Source organism: Heterocephalus glaber, unplaced genomic scaffold (genome assembly GCF_053883595.1).
Source record: "Heterocephalus glaber isolate CG9 unplaced genomic scaffold, H.glaber_assembly_v1.0 deba00001608, whole genome shotgun sequence".
Taxonomy (NCBI): Eukaryota; Metazoa; Chordata; class Mammalia; order Rodentia; family Bathyergidae; genus Heterocephalus; species Heterocephalus glaber.
Window position 1 is genome coordinate 15,554,067 of NW_028258379.1, and position 21,903 is coordinate 15,575,969.

General features: G+C 45.7%; 2 protein-coding genes and 1 pseudogene across 4 annotated transcripts in view; all 3 read left to right on the plus strand.

Annotated features, from left to right (window-relative positions):
• Jdp2 (Jun dimerization protein 2) overlaps positions 1-21,903 on the plus strand; it is a 48,806-nt gene that overhangs the window by 8,201 nt on the left and 18,702 nt on the right. For all 3 annotated transcript variants that reach the window (XM_087195410.1, XM_087195409.1, XM_004837167.3), the window contains exon 2: positions 794-1,017. In XM_087195410.1, the coding sequence (XP_087051536.1) occupies positions 794-1,017 (224 nt within the window). The remainder of the gene's footprint in view (positions 1-793; positions 1,018-21,903) is intronic.
• LOC147822767 (uncharacterized) lies at positions 9,752-10,941 on the plus strand. Its single transcript, XM_087195408.1, has one exon. The coding sequence runs from the start codon at positions 9,946-9,948 to the stop codon at positions 10,939-10,941; it is 996 nt and encodes a 331-aa protein (XP_087051534.1). The 5' UTR covers positions 9,752-9,945.
• Positions 10,975-12,850, plus strand: LOC101717466 (SH3 domain-containing protein 19 pseudogene; annotated as a pseudogene).

Sequence of the window (21,903 nt, forward strand, 5' to 3'; positions counted from 1 at the left end):
CTGACCTGTCTCATTTATGCCCTTTGTGGCTGCATCTGTCTTCTCTGGTAAACCTCTTGGGTCTGGCAGAGCTAGAGTATGTGTTTGCTGTGAGAATGGAGAGGCTGTGGAGAATTTTCTGGTGCCTCGTTCCACGGGAAAAGCACATACTAACTAATTCCATCTTTGCCTCAGTGTCTTCCTCACAGACACCACACACACACACACACACACACTCATGCTCACCTTTAACTTGGCTTTGCTTCATCCCATATTCAAGGAGTCTTAACAAGTATGCAGAATAGGATGTGTGATTTGAGGGAAGGCACCATGCCAGACCAAAAATAGCTCCCTCTCAAACAGGTACAAAGGTGCTTGAGATTCCACCACTAGAGTCAGTCTCTTCAGAGGCGTGCAGCGCCATTTAAATCCCAGCCCCACAGCTTTAACTGTGCACAGCCTTGAACGTGTTGTCTTCTAAGTCCCACCTTCCTCCATACAAGGGGCCCTGGGCCAGGATAATGGGGCAGGTGGAAGGATTATCAAGGGGTCTGGCAAGAGCAAATGCTGAATAAATGTTGCCTGTGATTGGGTTAAGCCTTGCCTGGGGCAGGGTGGGGGGCAATCCCATCAGTGCAGAGATGGGTGACTGGTGGAAATGGGTTGAATTTTCCTCCATCACAGTAAGGACCTATGGGCAGGAAGACCACCTGGGAGGGGAACATTGGTAAAAGAAGGGACAGGTCCTGGCAAGGTGTGGAGCTCCTGGTCTGAAAGCTGATTGCTCTGTACTGCCTCCTCTCACCTACTCCAGGCTGGCTTGTTGTTCCTCCTGCTATGATGCCTGGCCAGATCCCAGATCCTTCTGTGACCGCAGGCTCTCTGCCAGGGCTCGGCCCCCTCACTGGACTCCCCAGTTCAGCTCTGACTGCGGAGGAGCTGAAATACGCCGACATCCGCAACATCGGGGCCATGATTGCACCCTTGCACTTCCTGGAGGTGAAACTGGGCAAGAGGCCCCAACCCGTGAAAAGTGAGGTGAGTGTGTCCTGTTACTCCTGAGTCTCAGCACTGGCCCTGATCTCGACACACTGTGGAACCCTGGCCTTGCTGTTCAAACTGTGGTGTGAAGACCAGTAGTGTCAATAGGGGGTTAGGGGCCCCACCCCAAACCTGCTGAGTCAGAATCCGCACTTTAACCAGCAACCCTGGGGATTCATGGACACATTCAAGGCTAGATCAGGAGGTTTAACCTGTCTCTGCTTCTTCAAGAGCCAAGGGAAGAGTGATAATGCCAATGAATGATGATGCCTTGGCAATCTCCCTGGGGTGTTGGATGGGAGAGGTACTGGAAATGTGTGCATATTTTGAAAAGTGTAGAGGAGAATACTAATATTGAGTGATTTTTAAAAATTATCAGGCTGGGCACGGTGGCCGATGCCTTTAATCCCAGAACTTGGGAGGCTGAGGCAGGAGGAGTGCCATGGGTTCGAGGCCAGCTTGGGCTACATTGTGAGTTCAGGGCCAGCCTGTACGACTAAGCAAGACTCTGTCTCAAAAAACCAAAAAAAAAAAATTATTGTCATTAGTCACATCATTGCCTTCACCTTTTTTGGGCCCAGTTTGGCACTAAACAAGGGAACTTGGAAGATGGGTGATGTGGCCTCCCTTATCTAGCCGCTGCCAGAGCTAGGCATGGCCTCAGTCCCCAGCACTGTCTGCCTGAGATAGGGTTTGCAAAGCACAGACACACGCAGCACCATGTGCCACCACCCCGGTCCCTTGCACCTGCAGCTCTCACAAGCCTTACATGCAGAAGGGTAGCTTTTCCCAGGGGACTGGTGAGAAGCAGAATTCCCCAGCATGGCTGAGCATCAGTGTATCTGTACATGCCAGCTACCTACCCATAGCTTGTGATTTGCCCAAACGTTTTCCTTGGTGAGTGCTCCAGCAGGGCCATTTCTTCAGAGGCCTGGCAGAGCAGCCACCAGCTGGAGGGAGCCAGTGAGGAGAGGTAGGCAGGGCATGGGGTATCTCTGAGTATCAGGTGTACAGGGCTCTGTCTGGGGAAAATGTTCACAAGAAAAGATTGGCCTACCTCCCCTAGAATGGAGCTTGGAGGCCCCGGAGTCAGGAGAGAGGGGCTCCCAAGTGTAGAATGGGGTCTAGGGAGGGACAGCTATGCAACTATACAACTATGACTCAGCTCCTCTTTCCCCTGAGCACCATAAAAACTGCAAAGAAAGGATTCTGGGGGCCAGGCCATGGGTGGTAAATTGGTCATTTGTGGGCTGGATCTGGCTCTCAGATATATTTTGGTTGGCCTGAAGAGTATTTAAAAAGCAATTTGAACCAACATTTCACTTAAACATTGCAATTTAAAAATGGGAAGATCTGGTCACATGCTGCCCTGCTCAGGCATGGCAACTACTGTACTAAATGGAGTGGAGAGAGCCACCTCACTTTTTCCTTTCTGCACTTTGCCACCGGTCCCTCCACTTCCCTGTTGCTTACCCCTGATTATGCTGTTGGTTTTGCATTGGTTACTGCCAGCTCCTTTCATCTTCCTCCAGTCCCTGGTTCTTCCTGTGGCGCTTTGTGCTTGAGACACCTTCATTTAGGTACACAGTAGGTGCCTACTAAAGACTGTTGATTATAAGGTGAGAGTAGTCTATGATTAGATTCTTCCAGATTGACTGTTGTGCTGTTGATAGCCTTTCCTGGCTTTGTGCCCTGTTTTTCTCATGAAGGGCCCTTGTCTTTGGCCACTACTAGTTTCCTTCCCAGCCTGGTAACTTCAAAGTCTCTGTTTCTGTGGACCATTCCACAATAAATTTGCCATCATGAGCCTGTAGCTGAGCAGTGTCCTTGGGCCCCAAGGCCATGAGTGAGTTGATTAAGCCAGGTGCCTTGGGCAGGGGTTGGCCCAGCTGGCATTTGCATGGAGGATTGAGTTGCCACCTCCCCCAAAAAGGCCCTGAAAGAGCTTCCCTACCTTTTTTGGAAAAGGCCTTTATTTGGGTTGAGTATTTTTACATTTCACAGCCACCCCCAAACTGGTGGCATATGCCCTGTACCTGATAGTGACGTGCTGTCCTCCCAGGCACCCACAAATGGGTACCATCCAGGCCTTGAAAATAACAAGCTGTTTTTAGGGCATATTTGCATGTCTTCTTGCTCGCTCTCTGTCAGACTGCAGCATTGCGGGGGCAATGTGCCACTTGGATCCGCAGAGATTATGCCTCACAGGGGAATGCAGTCGGCCCTGTGCTGAGGATTCACCTCCCAACTTGTCCTGGTCCCACCTCAGGGGTGGGGCTCATCCTTGGAGCAACTAAAACCCAGAGTGGGTGAGGAGAGAAACCTGCAGCTGTGGAGGCTGTGCTCTGAAGATCTATTTGCATACGGCACGTGGCCTTTAATGGATTTTCACATTGGCATTTTAAACTAGTAACAGTTTCTTTAATAATAATAAGGCACTGGGCGGGGATTTAGCCCAGAGGTTCCAGCACCTGCCTGGAAAGTGAAAGGCCCTGAGTTCAATCCCCGGTACCAAAAAAACCAAAATAATAATAATAAGGCACTAGCTCACATCGAGCACTTGACACATGATCTCATTTATTCCTTACTTGATCCTGGTGACCAGGTTATCCCCGCATTAGAGGAGCAGAATTTAAGGTCTAGTGAGGCGGTTAAGTGACTCAGGTCACGCTGCTGGGCTGCTGGGGCCTGGATGACCATGGCAATGCTGTTGCTGTCCCAGCCATATCACCCTTGCCCTGAGCTGTGACCAGGCAGACACAGTACTAGACACTCACTTTTCTCTCACAAGAACCCTATGAAGTTGTTGTGGTTATTTTTACAGTCACATTACAGATGAGATCTACAAGGGTAAGAGAGGAACCTAGGTTGAGCGCCAAAGCTTTTGCTGTATGCAGTGCTTCCTTTATGTTCACTCTGTCCCTTCCAGGCCACCAATGAGATCTCTATGGGGCTGGGGAGGCCAGATGAAGCGAGCCACGGAACACTTGATCATTTCAGTGACAGTCCAGTTGGCGGCAGGCCCTGCAGTTCTGCAGTCTTGTTGTCCCCTAGGCTCCAAGAGGGTGCGGGGGAAGCCACAGTGCCATGGCTTTGGGAGCTGGCTCTTCCTTGGGCTGCCTGCCTTGTAGAAGCTATGCATCTAATGGGTCATTTCCAAATGCATGGAGAGTTCATTAAAAGAAAATCAGAGGAATTAAGTTAAACAACAGGTTTGTGGATTACAAAGTGCTTTGTGCTGACGTTCTTATCTGGTTGACATAATGTCCTGACCAATAAACAGGTATTAAACATACAAACCATGTAAGGAAATACAAAGTCTGATAGATGAAAAAGAAATGAGGGTGTATGCGCCTGACCTTATTTTTAGTGCCTAAGCCCAGAACACAATCTCAAAAATAGGGGGATGACACAGACAGCATGAAGAGGGCCAGGTACAAGATGACAGGGAGTAGCAGGGACTGCGGTGAAGTGAGGACAGCACGGAACACAGAGGGCACACTCAGCTCCAGCCACTTGCTGCACATAGGCGTGTGGGCTGGAGTGGCTGGATGGTCTAGCTTCTCAAAGAAGCCAGAAAGTCCTCATTTCCCAGCTTTTAAATATAGCAACTCATTCAACTAAAAAGAGAGAAAGAGGAAGGAAGAGGGAAGAAAGGAGTGAGGGAGGACAGAAGGAAGGAAGGGATGGAGAAGTGGGGGAGGAAAGGAGGGAAAGAAGGAAGAAAGGAGTGAAGGAAGGGAAGGGAAGGCAAACCAAGTAAGATTCATGTGCAGGCTAATGCCTGGCCCTGGAACGACAGTTTACAACCTCTTTCCTGAAAGGTCACCCAGTCCAGTCTCCTTCAGATGCTCAAGGCCCCTCCTGAGCAGTTGGGAGTGCCACAGAAGACGAGAGTCCTGTCCACCAGGTTTAGTGAACACTCGGTGCGCAGCTGAGTGTGCAACAGTGAAGCTGCTGGCCTTCCTCCCATCCCAGCTGAAATGTATTCCAGGTTCTGAGGCAAAGTGTGGCCATGATGCCACTGCAGCCACTGCAGCAAATGACCTGGGCAGGGCCAAGATCCTCAGGCCAGTGGAGATGGGATGGTTGAGCAGTCTAAATGTCAAGGGTTGCAGGACACCGAAAGAAGGAAAGGTCTGGAGAAAGCCAGAGGGCAAAGGTGTCTTAGAAAGAAATATTGGAAAGGAAAGAAGAGAGAGTCCAGAATGAGTACAGTGGTGCAATTCATAAGAGCTAAATCTTGGTATTGGGCTATATGTCCACCAACAGATGAAAGGGTAAAGAAAATGTGGTCTTTATATACCATGGAGTACTTGTCTGCCATAAAGAAGAAAAATGTAGGAAAACTGATGTACCCTGGGACCATAATGTTAAGTGAAATAAGTCAGACCCACAAACTTAAATAGTGCATGGTTTCTCTAATATGAGAAAGTCAAATACATATGAGAGAGAGAGAAAGAGCGAGAGAGAGGGAGAGAGAGAGCGAGAGCGAGAGAGAGGGTGAGCAAAGTTAAAGATAGATAATAGGGAAAAGGGAGATAGATCTTTTGCAAAAGGGAAGGGGACCAAGAGATAGAGGGAGGGCGGGGAGGGGATGAAAAGAAAGAACTGAGATGTGCATGGACCAACTCCCTGTGAGAAATGGAACCACTGTGCACCGCAAATGAAAACATAAAGACCGAAGAAAAGGCAATAAAAGTTCCGTCACCCAACATGTCCCCAGAGCCCCCGGCAGCCATCAGGAGAGCAGCTTGCCACTGTCCATCCTGTTGGGCGGCTTAATTTTTCTACATCAGACTGACCATCACTTGACCTTTTCTATTATATATTAATTGGCTGCTTTTAGCAGCTCTCACGCAATATATAGTTTCAAAAGAGGGAGGATTTGATCTGCTTTGTTTGTAATTCAGGCCTAGTGCTTGGCACACAGCAGAATCCTAGGGTATGGACTGCAGGCGAGCAGTTGGCTCAAACCAGTTTAACATTATATGTCAACTTGGCAGGCCACTTAAATTTTCTGTCTCTTGATTGCTCTGTCTTCCAGTTCTTGTTCTTATTCCATAGTTTTTCTATTTCTGAATTTAAATGTCTTTGGGTAGAAAAAAAAAGGAAACACAATAAAAATCAAACTAGCTATTCCCAAACTTGACTGATCGCCAAACTAGCTTGGGAAACTTCTTAAAAACATAGATTTCCAGAATCTACTCCAGGCCACTGTGATCAGAATCTTTACAGGTACGGTTTAGGGAATCTGGATATTTGTTTAGTAGGTGCGGAAATAGTAAGATGCTTTTGGGAAAGTGACTGTAAACTGTGCCTGTCCTTGGCTCTCCTGGTCCTTGTCAGGGAGTGTTCTGAGGGTGCCACCTCTAGAAACTAGTGTGTGCATGCCATCACAAAGTACCCTTCCCAGCTTGGTGCAGTTCCTGCACAGACTCTGCCTGGTGACTTGATCCCTGTCCTGGTCATTTTCAGAGCATATCTGTTGGTGGGTTTCACATCAGTGACTTCCCAACTTCTCCAGGGCCTTTGAGAATATTTCAAGTGTTCTCAGTGGAGGGTGAATTGGAATCTTTGGGTCATAGGCTGGAGGTGATCTCTCTAGTTTGTTCATAAAAGAGACTTAGATGTTCATCCACATTTTAGCCTGAGCATAAAAAGTTGCCCCGAACCAGATGATGTGCTGGGTAAACATTGGCCTAGACTAGCTTGTGTTTTTAGTGACTTGAAGCATAAAGGCAGCCCACGGACATTTTTTAGCGAGGCTTGCATAATCAGTTTTTGATTTGTGGCTCTTTGGAATAGCATTGGCCTTCTTCCCCTTGGTTATGATGGGGTTTTTTTGGTCTTATTTGGTTGGCAGAAAGATCCAATCTGTCCTTTCTTGGAACAGAACCTCCCAAGTCATCTTTGAAGTCCTGAATTTCTACTTCGGTTCTATAACTTTGTTAGCTCATTTCTAAAAGTGGTTGGCTTTCTTGTTTGTAAACAATTACATTGGAAGAAGAATGATTGACAGTGATTAGCAGCAATGAGTGTGTTTGACATTGGCCCTTCTGATACTCAGTCTTGTTTGGTACCAAACCCTGAGCATTCAGAAGAGTTCTGGAGCTTTTATTTAAAATTATAGGCTTGGTCATACTTGTTGTCCTAGCATGGGGTCCCTTGGAGAGATGGTGTTCAGAATGTAGTTGGACAGTGTGTTCTTAGCAGAAGTCATTCTTGAAAGTTCCTATGGCTTTTCCTTAGAGTTTCTATATTAAGATGGGGATAATAATAATGCCTACCTTTTAGAGTTGCTATGATAATGAAATTAATGCTGAAAAGTTTTCACATGATACTTGGCAATAAGGCACACACATAAGGTGGATTGTGATCTACTTTCAAGTTTTTATAATTGACTCAAATACTTTCCCCTTGGGTTTCCATTTCCTGGAGGGTGCCCCGTGCCTGGCAATGCTGGCCAGGCTGTGTTCCGAAGTGTCCGGTTGTCATAGGAGCAGGTCACTGTTCCAGCCTAACCAGAGGGGCTGCTTCTGGGGTTTGGGTTTGAGTTTAAGCATCTGGGTTGTTCTGGCTGTGTCACATGTGCCTGGCATGACCTTGGACAAGTCAGCTGGTTCTTCAGAGCATCAGTGTCCTCATTTATAGATGAAGGAAACTAAAGCTCATAACATTGCATCATGAAGGTTAAGTGAGGTGCTGTATGCAAAGATGATCTTGTCCGTAGCACATCGTGCCTGTCAGTTACCTTTATAGGAACTAGTACATTTGTAGTGAATTATCTAATCTGACAGCACTGGTATTAGGAGGGCATTTTGAGCCTATGGCCTGGGATTCAGGAAAGCAAGCCGACCTGCCTGTTTCTGGTGGTTTGTGCAGTTCAGATGCAGCTAGAGTTACTGCTGTCTCCACATGCTGTGAGTGGGAAGGCTCTTCAGCCCTCTCTTGCCCCTTGGCTGCTTTGTGTGGCCCCTTATCTTGTTTCCTGTGGTATTGAAGTCATTGCTGGATGCCTATCAACCACTAGTTTTTAGCAGCCCTACAAAGTGGCCTCTTCACTCAATGCTGGTCATCTTCCTTTGGTGTCCCCAGGTTTACTGGCAATGTGGACTTATAGTTGGGAAACTGAATTCTCTCCCAGGTGAGGCTTACCTTGCTGAATGATGTGAAACTATTCAAATCTCTCTCCCCTCTTCTGTGCCTAAAAGGCACAAAGCAACTGGCCTGAGTTTGCAGGAGAAAGACCTAGAAGGAAATTTGGACCAATTCAGGCAGGCTCTGGAGGTGCTGGGAGTCTGGGGTTAGCCATTCTTCAAGGTTGTGCACTTCCTGTCATGTGCTGTGCTCTGCTCTTTGGCTTCAGGGCCTCCTTTACTAAGAATAGTGCATATAGGTGCTCTGGATGACAAGTTCCTTGGTGTTTCCCTCCCTTGCCAACAAATAAAGACTCTGAGCTCTTTGGAATCAATGCCATTTCAAAGCAAGGCATTGCATTGGAATTGTTTGGCTCCTGGCAGGTCACTAGATATCTGAGCTTCCATATCCTCTCTTGTGAAAATGGAGAAGAAAATAAAAATACTGTTCTGGAGATGTGGGTATTTGGAGGGTTTTTAGTTCTGTGGGAAAACTGCCTGGTCAGCAGTAAAGAAGAAGGAAGTTGGATAGTTGGTTCTCAAATATGAGATAAGAGACTGAAAACTAAATTGTGTTTCACACTTGGCTACCAGATCTCAAGTAGTCCAGGAACAGATTGGAAGCTGAGGTGGATGAAGGCTCCACAAAATGGGACTGCTCCACCACCAGGTCCCTTCTGGTCAGTGCAGGGGGGCCTGCTGTTTGAGGTAATGCTGTCCTGAGAAATGAGGTGAACTGTCAACACAGGGTGAAAAGCACACTGGTCTGGTTAGTGCCACTTCAGATAAAGATCTGGGGTTCTGAGTAGAGGCCTAGAATGAGACAACCCGTGTGCAGGTTTTGGATTATAAGTGAAAAGTAAACGGAGGCACCCTCAAATACTTTTTTTTTCAAATACTTTTTGGGTTCTGCTCATCCATGAACCATTCCTCGACTAGCTTGATGACTGGAGTTTGTATATATAAATTTGATATTTCACCACCAACATTGATGGATTTTGTATTTCAAGGAAAACAAGGTTGCTTCCCACCCCCAGAATGATTTTTTATAAATGGGAAACAATAAACTCCTACCTCAAACTAAATATAAAAATGAAACCTAGGGCCGAGGATTTAGCTCAGCAGTTCTGCTGCCTGCCTCGCAAGCCCTGAGTTTGATCCCCAGTATGAAAAACAAACAAACAAACAAAAAGATGTAAAAACTGGGCTGGGGATTTAGCTCATGGCACTGTGCCTGCCTTGCAAGTGCAAGGTCCTGAGTTCGGTCTCTGGTACCAAAACCCCCCCAAAAAACCCCTAAATGAATCAAACCCCTAAATTTAGTAGCTGAAATGATAAATCTCTTAGAAGAAAACAGCTATAAATCTTTATGACCTTAGTTTCGGCAATAGTTTCATTGCTGTGACCCCCCCCAAAAACACCAAAACACAAGCAACCAAAAACTATAGATTAGACAACAAAATTGAAAACTTTTGTGCATCAAAGGACTCAAAGTATAACAAAAGGGGGCGGGGCTCCGGGCCGCAGCTCACCCGCCCTCGCCCATGGCTGAAGGCCGGCGGCAGCGGGAGGACGAGGAGGGCAGCGGGAGGACGAGGAGGGCAGCGGGAGGACGAGGAGGGCAGCGGGAGGACGAGGAGGACGGAGGACGAGCTTCGCGAGCGAGCGCCGCAAGCCGCAGGTCGCAACGAACGAAATAAACCAGAGCATCGTTCTTCCAGCCAAGGACCCTTGTCGTCTGTTAGAGCTGTAATCAAGAGATCACTCATGAATAGTGTACAGCAAAATGCCCCGTGGAAGAGCATCTCGGACTTCTATTCAAAGTGAACTTCATCGGGATAGGAGATGGCCAGAGATCACCATTGTGGCAGCGGAGCCTCTGAGGCCAGCCGCGTGGTTTCCACGAGGCCCACCCCCAGGCCTGGGATTTCCCCCGACTCTTGAAGCTGGCCCTTGGAGGCCAAATGAACTGGTTCCTGCTGAGCTCCCACCCTCTTATGAACAAGTCATAAAAGAAATCAACCAAGTTCAAGTTAGTGCTACAAATAATAATAATGCTGCTGCCACTCCAAGGCACACTATTACTTCTGCAACTCAGACGGACTTTTTAGAAGAAATAGACAACTATCTGCCTCAAACACTGCAGGCACCTCTCAAGCCTCTGCAGCCTCCCCCAGCAGCCTCATGTGGCGATCTTCCAGCAAATGTAGCACCTTTAATAGTCTTTGATATTTCCGATGAACAAAATTGTCCAGAAAACACCAGTGCTACAAGATGTCCTGTGCCAAGACCAAGATCAAAAAGCAACCTCAGGCCAGTAGTTAGAGATACTAACATTAAAGAAAAAAGTCACCAGAAAATCAGTCCAGCAATCCCAGAAGAGGAGTCATCCCCAGGCCGGCCCCAGTCTCTGCTGGATAACAACGACTTAGATAGTCAGACAGTGATGAACATTATGAACACAGAACAAAGCCAAAATAATATTGTTTCAAGGATCAAAGCATTTGAGGGTCAGACAAATGCAGAAACCTCGGGCCTGACCAAGAAACCAGAAATTACTCCCCGTACACTTCCCCCAAAGACTGCTGTTTCCTCAGGGAAACCTTCTGTGGCTCCCAAACCAGCTGCTAACAGGGCTTCTGGGGAATGGGACTCGACTGCAAACAGACTCAAGGTGACCCCCAGGGAAGGGTTCGCCCCATACTCTTCACTGAAAGCAGCAGGAAGCACCCCTGTAACCAAACCTGAATTGCCAAAGAAACCAACTCCTGGCCTTATATGAAGTGGTAATCATGAGATTTTGGGAGGAGGGCCCATGGTTGAGAGTCCTGGTGTTGGGAGGAAAGTCCCAACTCCTGCTCCGTGGCCTTTGGTGCTGAAGAAATCAGCTTCCTCGGAAAACCCTCCGTGCCCTTCAGCTCCACCTAAACCAGTCCTTGTGCCTCCCCGACTCTCGGTAGCATCACAAGCCAAAGCATTCAGGTCACTGGGAGAAGGGCCCCCAGCCTCTCCCCCAGTTCCAGCTCTGCAAAGCAAGCCCCTGGCGGACATTGACCTCATCAGCTTTGATGATGATGTTTTGCCCTCCTCATCTGGGAACCTGGCTAAAGAATTTGTTGGTTCAGAAGTGGTTCTAGATCCCTTTCAGCTCCCCACAAAAACAGAACCAACAAAAGAAAGAGCAATTCAACCAGCAACCACCAGGAAGCCCACTGTAATTCGAATTCCAGCCAAACCAGGAAAATGTTTACCTGAGGATCCACAAAGCCCACCTCCACTCCCTGCTGAAAAACCTATTGGAAACACTTACAATGTAGTGTCTGGAAAACTCAGTAACATTGACAGAACAAAAAATGTGGAACCTGACCATACAGGTGAAACAGGAAGTTCTGGACGAGGACCCCCAAGGCTGCCACCAAGACCTGTAAATGGAAAAGTGATTATAATTTGACGACCTCCTCCCAAAGGGGCCCCTGAGAGACCACCTCCCCCCAAACTTTCTGCCACTAGAACATCAAGCAAAATGCCTTTCAATCGGTCCTCTTCTGACGTGGATCTTCAGAAAAAACAAAGTCATCTGGCATCTGGACTCTCAAAAGCCAAGAGTCAAGTCTTTAAAAGTCAAGATCCGGAGCTACCCCCTCGCCCCAAACCAGGACACCTTCTGTGCAGGAGATACATGCTACCTGTGCCTCATGGGATTGCCAGTGAAGACATTGTGTCTCAAAACCCTGGAGAACTCTCTTGTAAGCCCCTTTTGGCCGCTAAGGATTCAAGCCATGCTCAGAAGCCTGTTGACAGTAATACTCCTCATGCTGTTGTTCTTCATGATTTTCCAGCAGAGCAAGTTGATGATTTGAACCTCACATCTGGAGAAATTGTTTATCTTCATGAAAAAATAGATACAGACTGGTACAGAGGGGAATGTAGAAACCAGACTGGTGTGTTTCCTGCCAACTACGTCGAAGTTATCGTTGATATTCCAGAAGGAGGAAGTGGGAAAAGAGAATCCGTTTCATCTCATTGTGTTAATAAAGACCCAAGATGCATTGCTCGGTTTGAATACATTGGAGATCAGAAGGATGAGTTAAGTTTCTCAGAGGGAGAAATAATTATTCTTAAAGAGTATGTGAATGAGGAATGGGCCAGAGGGGAGCTTGGAGACAGAACCGGGATCTTCCCCCTTAACTTCCTGGAGCTTGCTGAGGATCACCCCCTCTCCGGGGCAGATGTTTTAAGTACAAGGGTACCACTGAAGACCAAAAAAGAGGATTCTGGCTCAGATTCTCAGGATAACAGCCTTTCTGGAGAGTGGTGTAAAGCTCTTCACAGTTTTACAGCTGAGACCAGTGATGACTTGTCTTTCAAGAGGGGAGACTGGATCCTGATCCTCGAGCAGCTGGACTCTGACTGGTACCGGGGCCGACTGCGTGGCAAGGAGGGGACCTTCCCTGTGGTGTTCGTGCAGACCTGCCCAGCTGAGGCAAAAATTATGTCTGCTGTAGGTCTGAAGGGGAGAAAGGCCAAAGCCTTGCATGATTTCCATGGAGAATAAAGAGGAGCTCTCCTTCAAGGCTGGAGATGTCATAACAGAGCTGGAATCTGTAGATGATGACTGGATGAGCGGAGAACTAATGGGATAATCTGGGATATTTCCCCAAAACTACATTCAGTTTCTACAAGTCAGCTAAAGGTGACGCTTGACTGTTCCTGGGCATGAGAACTCACTTGAACTATCAACTCTGACTATCAGATATGTTTTTGCACTATTTTTTAAAACAGAAATATCTAAGGTGTGCATGGTACAGTAGAATTTGCTGAAAGCAGAAAACTTGAAGATTTTGTGGTCAGCTTTCTTTCACAGTAGAAGCATGTACACAGAAACCCACGAGCTAGGGATCCACAAGGGAAACATCTAGCAGGATTAGCAAGACAGAGAGACACGTCCCTGGGGAGGGCGTCTGGTGGCACAACAGCATGGGGAGGCTTCCAAGCAGAAGTCAGACTTGGATATCTGTTTTAATCAGCACAAGTGAATTAACCATGGTTCTTCATTTTTTACTTTAGTTTTAAAAAGAGGACATTTGACATTCTACATGCTGTAACTATCAGGAAATGGTTGGTAATCTAAATTTCATTTCTGATACTCAAATTAATTCTAACAGCTTGAGCACATTAGTCTTAGTGCCAGGGCAAATCCTTGCCTCAGGAGAGAGAGTTGATGAAGTAGTCAGAGCGTTTGTAAGCACGTGAAATCAGCTCCCACTCGCCAAATGCTCCTGTGTTACTATTTATCATTTGCCTAAAGATTTGAAAGGGGTCAAAATTCGATGTATCTTACTTAGTGAAAAGAACCAAAACCACCCCTGAAATGCCTTGCTGATGCAACTAACCCTTCCACATATGTGCCGTACTTAATTCTTTCCTCAGTGTATACTTTGTGTTAACAGCACATTTTCTGAATCTGCAATCATTCCTTTGACAATAGTGGTACACAAAGGAAAATTCATTTTCTTTGCATTACCCCAGTAATATATAAAAGCTATGTCTTGTTATAGTAGTACATTATGAATTACATATAATATCTTAGAATGCAAAGCAATTGTTAAGATGAAAAACAGTTCCAAGACCCCACAGCTCCTTTCTTTGCAATATAATCAGAAATAAAAATAATTTGAGAGAACTGAAGGTTGGTACTTTTCCCCCTCAGCTCATCTCTGCACAATTATTAGAGTAAACCAAAAACCACTTTCTTGCCATCCATTGTTACACATTCCAAGCTTAAAAGTGGTTCTTTGCATGACTGAATCAATTACAGTTTATGGGCTTGAGCCAAATAGGTTGAAGACAATCTTCCAAACAGATCAATGGAATGAAATTTCATTGGAAATGTAAAATACTTTGCCAACAATGTTCATGACTTTCTTCTATTTTCAAGAAGAGTTTCATGTGCTGGACCACTTTTTAAGCTTTTGTTGTTTTTCCCCATTGTCCAAAAAGCTAGGCAGAACTTCTGGTGTGCAGTGGGCTGATTCGGCGTGTTCTGTGCAACTCAGGACCTCGGTAGGGCATGGGCAGACCTGCCTGTTTGCAGCGGGGTGATTTGTCATCTTCCGCGCGACTCCGAATGCCCAAAGTTGTAGGATCCTCTAGGAAAGGTTTCCTCATGTCCTGGGTCCTTGTTGACCTTGAAGAGCCAGGGCCAAAATATCAACTGTCTTCTTAGTCTGATTACCTTTCTAGTTCTGGTCTCCAGACTCCCTCCCTCCAGTTATCTCAGTAGGACCTCCAAGAACGATGTAGGGGCAATGTAACTACCAAGCTGCTAGATGTCATATACGCCAAGTTCATGTTACTCAAAGTTGAAGAATGAATTATAAGGAACAACAGAGGTTAAAAGTAGGAAAATTTATTGGGGAATAGGAATAGGGAATAAGAATGGGAAATGGGGATAGCTCCTGAGAGACTGGAGGGATCCCAAATGTGTTGCCGGGGATGATATTCTTATCTTTATATGTCCAGTCCTTGGTACTGTACTGGGTGGATGCCTGGGTGGGTGGATGGATGGATGGATGACTTTCACATTTAGCAATACCCTCTTAGATTTACTCAATATTATTTCTGTTTAATTTGTTGACAAAAAATCTATAACAAAATAAAATTCATAGTTACCATGAAAAAAAAAATAACAAAAAATCCACAGAATGAGAGAAAATCTTTGCAAATCATGGATCTGATAAGGAACTCATATCTAGAATATATAAAGAACTATTACAACTGAACAATGAAAAGATAACCTAGTTGGGAAATGGGCAAAGTACCTCAATGTACATTTGTTCAAAGAAAATATATACATGGCTAACAAGCACATGAAAAATGCTCAATAACATTGGCCCTCAAGGAAAGTTAAACCAAAACCACAGTGAGATACTGCTTCATACCTACTGTGTGAATATAATAATAAAAAAGATAATAACTCTTGTGAGGTTGGGGAGAAGTTGTAATCATGAACTCTTAGTGAGAATGTAACATGGCACAGCCACTTTGAGAAATGGCCTGGCAGTTGCTCAAAAGGCTAAAGATAGAGTCACCATATGACCCAGCAATTCCATACACACACACACGCACACGCACACACACACACACCCAATAGAAAGGAAAATATGCCAACAAAAATTTGTACATGAATGTTCATAGCAGTCGTATTCATAATAGTCTCAAAATGGAAAAAACTCAGATGTGCCTCAGTTGATAAATAAAATGTGATATATTCACACAATGGAATATAATTTGTTCATAAAAAGAGTGTAGTACTGATACATGATACAATATGGACAAAACTTGAAAACAGTATCCTGAGTAGAAGAAGCCAGTCACAGAGGACACATCTTACATGATTCCATGTATACGAGGTGTCCAGAACAGGCAAATCTACAGAGGCAGGAAGTAGAACTGTCCCCTGCTGGCCGAGGGCTAGGGAGAGGGGAAGAATGGAAGTGACAGTTAAGGCTTTTGGGTTTCTTTTGGGGGTGATAAAAAATGTTTTAAAATTGATTATGGTGGTAGTTGCACAGCTCTGTGGATATACTAAAAGCTGTTGAATTGTATATTTCACTGGGCAAGTTGTATGATATGTGTGAATTTTATCTCAATAAAACTTTTTAAGATGGGCAGGCATAACATCTGCCACAGGGATATGGGAAGATTAAAAGAGTTAGTATAGCAAAGCATCCATGTACAGAGGTGCTCCAGAGTTAGGAGCTGTGGTTGTTAAATTTCACTCTTAGGTCAACAGCAGTGAAGAAGCCAGGACCTGGCTAGGGTTATTTTCTCTTCTTTCCTCTTTTGCTGCTAGCCATCCAGGAGCAAAGAGGAGGCTCTGACAGGATGGGTGCAGGATTGCTGGGAAAATGGGGCATAGAACAGTGATTTCTAACTGGTGGCTGGAGATCCTTCTGAGTCGGTTGGTCCGTGTGGGAACGGCAGGTGGCTCTAACCTGGATCTATTGGTTGAAGGCACTGGCACAGCAGAAAGCAGCGAGGGGCTTTGAAGGAGGGAGGGCCTCTGTGTTCAGGACAGGTGATGAACCCGAACGGTGCACCTCATGGCTCGCAAACCTCCTTTGCAGACATCATGTTCTCTGTTCTGTTCCAACAACTCTGTGAGGTAGGCGTTGTTAGAAAACAGGCTCAGCAAGATTAAGTCACTTGCCAAGGCCACTTTGTTGAGACAGGGTTTCACTGTGTAGTTCAGGCCAGCCTTGAACTCACTGGGTAGCCCAGGCTGGCCTTGAGTTCACAGCAGTCCTCCTGCCTCAGCCTCCCAAGTCTAGGATTACAGGTGTGTGCCACCACACTTGACTCCAGGGTCACATTTTTAAAGCACAATTTTATCTGTTCTGTTTAAAAGAAAACAAGATCCACACACATACTAATACACCTATTATTTATGAAATGTGACACCTTGGAGAGCACCGCCAAGGTGACATCTTGTGCCAGGTTGATCTATTTTGCATAGATTTCAGAACAGAGCCCCTTCCTGTTGTCTTTAAGTGATGAGCATTCTGAGAGAGCGAGGCAGCTGAGGAAGCATTATCCATCATCCCTACCTACCTCTGCCTCTCTACCTAGCTGCCTGCCTGCCTATCTACCATTTGTAACAAACTGCTGATCTTCCTGTCTAAGGAAAATAAGACAGGAATCATTTGGGTGCTGAAGCTATCAGAAATCTGCAAGTGTCCCACTTAACCTGTAAGTTAACAGTTTTATATTAATCAAAACACATCTTTTTGTTCTCATTGAATGACTATGATAAGTATCTAACATAATTATAAACCCTTGAATAAAATTCTACCTTTTGCTAAATTTAATATTTTGTGGCATCATTTGAATAAGAGGCTTTTGCTGCCTACTCAGCAAATGAATGAGACCCTGTCTCTAAATAAAAAATGAGTTGTAGCTCATTGAGAAGGACCTGGGTTCAGACCCAGTAACACACACACACACACACACACACACACACACACAATCCACTAAAGTGGTTCTGAACCAGCTAGTTCCATGTCGGAGACTCCCTGCCATGGCATTGCCAGTGACCATGCCCCAAGGGACTTCCAAATTAATTAAACTGCAGGTCTTGTCAATAGCTGGCTCCTTTACTGCTTCAGGAGACAGAGTTCTGATTCTATAGGATCCCATGTGGTTTGGTGACTTGGAGTTCTCAGCTGTTCCGGTCTGTGAACTAGGAGTTGCTCTGTATCTCTAGCAAGAGGGAGCTCTACCCTAGCTTGTCTGCCTTGGGGCAGCCAAGCCCTGCTTTACCCTCTCTCTGAACTTCAATTGCATCTGAATCCTTACATATATCACTCATGGTGAAATCACCCTTTCTTCTTCCATACCAGGTATCCCTGCTTGGCCCTGCCACATCTGTGAGATTTTTACTAGCTGGCGTTCATACCCTCTGTGTAAAGGCAGCCTTTCTGCTGGGGGATTTGTCTGTTATCTTTGCTTTGTGACTGAAAGAAATTGGCTGAAATCTGTGTTTTAGTTGCACACCCTGCATACAGATTCAACAGAACTGCCTTGGTGGAGAATCATTAAGCAAGGACTTTGTTTTTCACCTTCATGATAAAAAACAAATGATTTCCAAAGGCTTTAATAGAATCCCACTTGCAATGGTCTTCTACTTTAGCCAACTCCAGGCTTTCACAACATCCCCGTTCATAAATATTCTGTGCAGCAACTGCATTTTCATTTCATTGTACAGAGTCATTTTGCAACAGCTCGTCTCTCCATTTTTGACCAACTATAATCCAGGCATATTACACCATTTGCTGTAGTTGTTCAAGAATTAGTTTCAACTGGATTGTTAACTCTTTAGAAAGAAAAATAGGGTTTTCCCTGCCAGATGTATTCTTTTTACCTGGTGAGCGTCTTGTGGGGGCCACTAACTCTCTCCTTTTCTCATCTTTTGAAGAGATTGTCAGTAGGGCAAGAAAGTAGATTGAATATTCTGAAAAATAAAAATGTTTTAATGATGAAATGAAATATAACTATATTCATGATTTTTCACATGCATGAATGTTAATTTAAAAGTTTAACCCCTTAGCTAGATGCAGTGTTACATGCCTGTAATCTCAGCTACTCAGGAGGATAAGGCAGGAGAATTGCAAGTTCAAGGTCAACCTAGGTGACTTAGTGAGACTGTCTTTAGAAAACAAAAACAAAACTTAACTCCTTGAGTGTCTGTGCCATCAGGAAAAGCACATGATTTCCATGTTTGGGTAATTTTTGCTTTTGTTATGTTGGTGGGAGAGTCAGGGACTCAAGGACTTTAGTCAGATGTATATAATACAGGTATTCTTGCTGCATAAATTGCTTAGAACATACTACTTTGTTACATAAGAGTATCCTGCTTTATGGAAATTTGGATTAGATAGTCATCTTATATAATGATCACTTAAAATAATTAAGAATATTTAAATTATGAAGATTGACTATCTTTTCAGGAAAACAGTTACTGTATACAACACAAGAAAACTTAATCTTTAGTAATTCTAGTATAGAACAAAGTACGCTTTATTTAAATTTTCCATGTAGCATATGGTGCCCTGTATTTCATAGTATTTATTCTCTATAATAACTGCTCAAGTGCAGCTAGCTTCTAGATTTAGACTATATTGAATTTAGGTTTTTTTTGGTTTTTTTTTTTGGTACTGGGGATCGAACTTGGGTCCTTGTGCTTGTGCAGCAGGCGGTGAAATCACTGAGCTAAATCCCCAGCCCTGAATTTAGTTTTAGACATTGTTCATTATTACAATATGCTACCATTAAGTAGTAGCATTAATTATAATATTTTGTTAAAATAAGTATGAGAAAATATTATTTCATGAAGATAGCTTTCCAAACTTGTCTTCTCTGTACTTTTAAATGAAGAAATTATTGTTCTCTGTTGATTAGATGTAGACTTTTTTGTTTGTTTTCAGGGATGAAATAAAATATATTATTTGTTAAAAAAAAAAAGTAGATTGATTGCCTAAGGGGAAACTAGACCCTACTAAATCATAAATATGAAATGAGTGGGAAGTAGATGTAGTTCAACAAAAGTCATCATTTCCTGGCATTCACTGTCTCTTTTTCTCTTCAATGTTAGGATCTCTGCCTGTGCCAATGTGATTTTTCCTGTCTCCTGGACTCTTTCTCACTTTTGTATTAACAGTGTTTGCTCTTCCCTAGCAGGACTGTCCACAGAAGGGTGTCACCCTCCCCAGCTGGCTCTTGCAGGCCTTGTTCCAAACACAATACTGTCTTTTCTTAGCTGTGGGAAAGGGGCCATTCTCCAGAGCTTTTTGAGAGAAAAGGCCTTCCCTAGTCTACTCGTATAGCCAGCCCCTTGCCTCGGCAGCCTGATGCCTATAGGTTCTCTTAACCCATGTCTTAGTTACTTTTCTCTCGTTACTGAGACAGAATACCTGACACCCAGAGTTAAAGGGGAAAAGAGGGGCGGTTTGCTTACAGTTCGCAGAGATTTCAGTCTATAATCGGCTGGCTCCAAGGCACAGTGGCACATGGCAGAGGGGCATTGAAGAGAAACAGTTCCTGGTGCACGGAAGCAAAAGCAACAAGGGAAGCTTAACAGCATCTCTCTGACCCTTTTATCCAGATTACTGGGATTAGGGCGGTGCCAAACCAATCACTGTACTGGTTTAGTAATCACATGCCCTTAATCCCAGCATCACTCACTCTAGATTCGACCACCTCTGAAAAAGCCACCTATTACTGCATGAGGTTTGGGGGGGACATCTAGACCCCAACCATAACCTAGAAGAAGGTTTTCCTATGGATGGGTGGGTGATTGGGAGGGCCAAGGTCAGAGAAATGCTTATTGTTGCTGAGACCTGGGGAGATGAAGTCGGCTTGGGAGGGCCCACTGTGGGCCCTTGTCCCCGACAGAGCTCACGTGGTCCTGTCAGACTATCCCTTTAGAAAGGCAGCCCTGTCTCCTCCCAGAGAGTGGTGGCATTCTGGCTGATCCTGTCACCATCTAGCGCAGAGACCAAGCAGACTCCTCTCTGTTCTCTGAACTGGAGCTCCTGGGCCGATGACGCAGACAGTTAGGACCCTGAGGTCTTCCCCATCCAGGAACCTCAGGAGGGAGCTGAGTTACAGCCCCGCTCCTCCCTCCTGCTCCTCCCTGCCATTTCCTGAAGATGCAGAGAGCACTGAGAGCCACTCGACAACCTGCGCTCGCTGTGAGAGTCCAGTGAATCACTTCGTCAGGTGGAGCCTCTGCCTCTGCCAGCTCCTTCACAGAGCCTTCACCTGGCAGTTGGCTGAGCTGCTCAGCGTGAGGACAGCTCCAGTGCGTGGATTTGGTTATATCCTGGTCCTGGGAGGCAGCTGGAGGGAAGTGGAAAGAGCACTGGGCTAGGAGTTAGAAGTCCTGGTCACCAGCTCTGGGGTCAGGCCCCCTCCTCCCCTCCCTTTCAAACATTTAGAGAGCACTACTGACGGCCATGAACTTTGCAAAGTACTGAGCATACAAAGTCGGCAAGACACAGGCTTGGTCCCTGGGACATGCCCAGGTTAGTGGAGGAGACAGAAACTGAAGATAAAATATAACACAGTAGGGGCCAGGATGAGCTTAGCATTGTGTGGGACATGTGAGTGGAGGGACATCTTCAGAACCCTGGAAGGTGTGAGATCAGGGAGGACTTTCTGTGGGAGGTGATGCTCCAGCTGAGTGTACAGGAGACAGGAGAAGCAAACCATGGGGACAGCAGGGAAAAGGCACACAGGGCAGGGAAGCCTGAGGTAGATAGCAGCTCAGTGTTTCAGGAACATAAAGCAGAGGGATGGCACACACAGCAGGTAGGACCATAGCAGGTGGGGGTCAAGCCCCAGGGAACCTTGTTTGACACAATGAAGAGCTTAGGGTTTATCCTTAGACCAAGGAGCTTAGAATTTATCACCCCTTGCCACTGAAGGCCAGTAACTGGTCATATTTGCACCTAAGCGAGATCCCTCCAGTGGCTAGGCTGGAAGGTAGTCATGCAGGGCCTGGAGGCACATGCAGTGGTCCAGTAGAGAAGGGGCCCAGAAAGTGGCACTGGGAATGGACAGTGGGGAGAAATCTGAGGTTGACTTGAGGTATGCAGTTGGATGGCCTGGATGTTCACAGTTGGAGACAAGGAACAGGAAGAAGGGTGAAGCCTGTCCTCAGGGGAACTCCAGGGAATGGGTGGGCAGTGGTGCCAGCTGCAACAGAGAGAAGAGATCAAGAAACCAGTGGAAGGTAAGGACCTTGAGGGGCTGAGGGACATCCACACTCAGCATCTGCCTGGGAGGTGAATGTTTGGGTCTGGAAATAAAGATTTGATTGGCATTCAGGTACAGGAGGTAGTGAAGCCACAGGAGCTGATGAAGTGATGATCCAGAGGTGGTACATGTGGAGTGTGAAGAAGCAGCAGGCTGAGGATGGGCTGCAGGGTCATTCAGAAGGGGAAGAAGGTCCCAGGCAAGAGACATGAGGCAAGGCCTAAGGGCAGACAAGTTCAGTGTCATTGATCCAGGGCAGAGAGAATTCAGGAAAGGGTTGATGCTGAGTCAGTGCAGCCTGGAGGCCCAGGAACATGCACCGAGCAGTGTCCTTTGGATTTGTCCCCAAGGACAAATGTCCTCAAGTGTGAGTGGCTGAGCAACCCTGTTCCTTCCTTGGGCCTCAGTTTCCTCATGTGTAAAATCT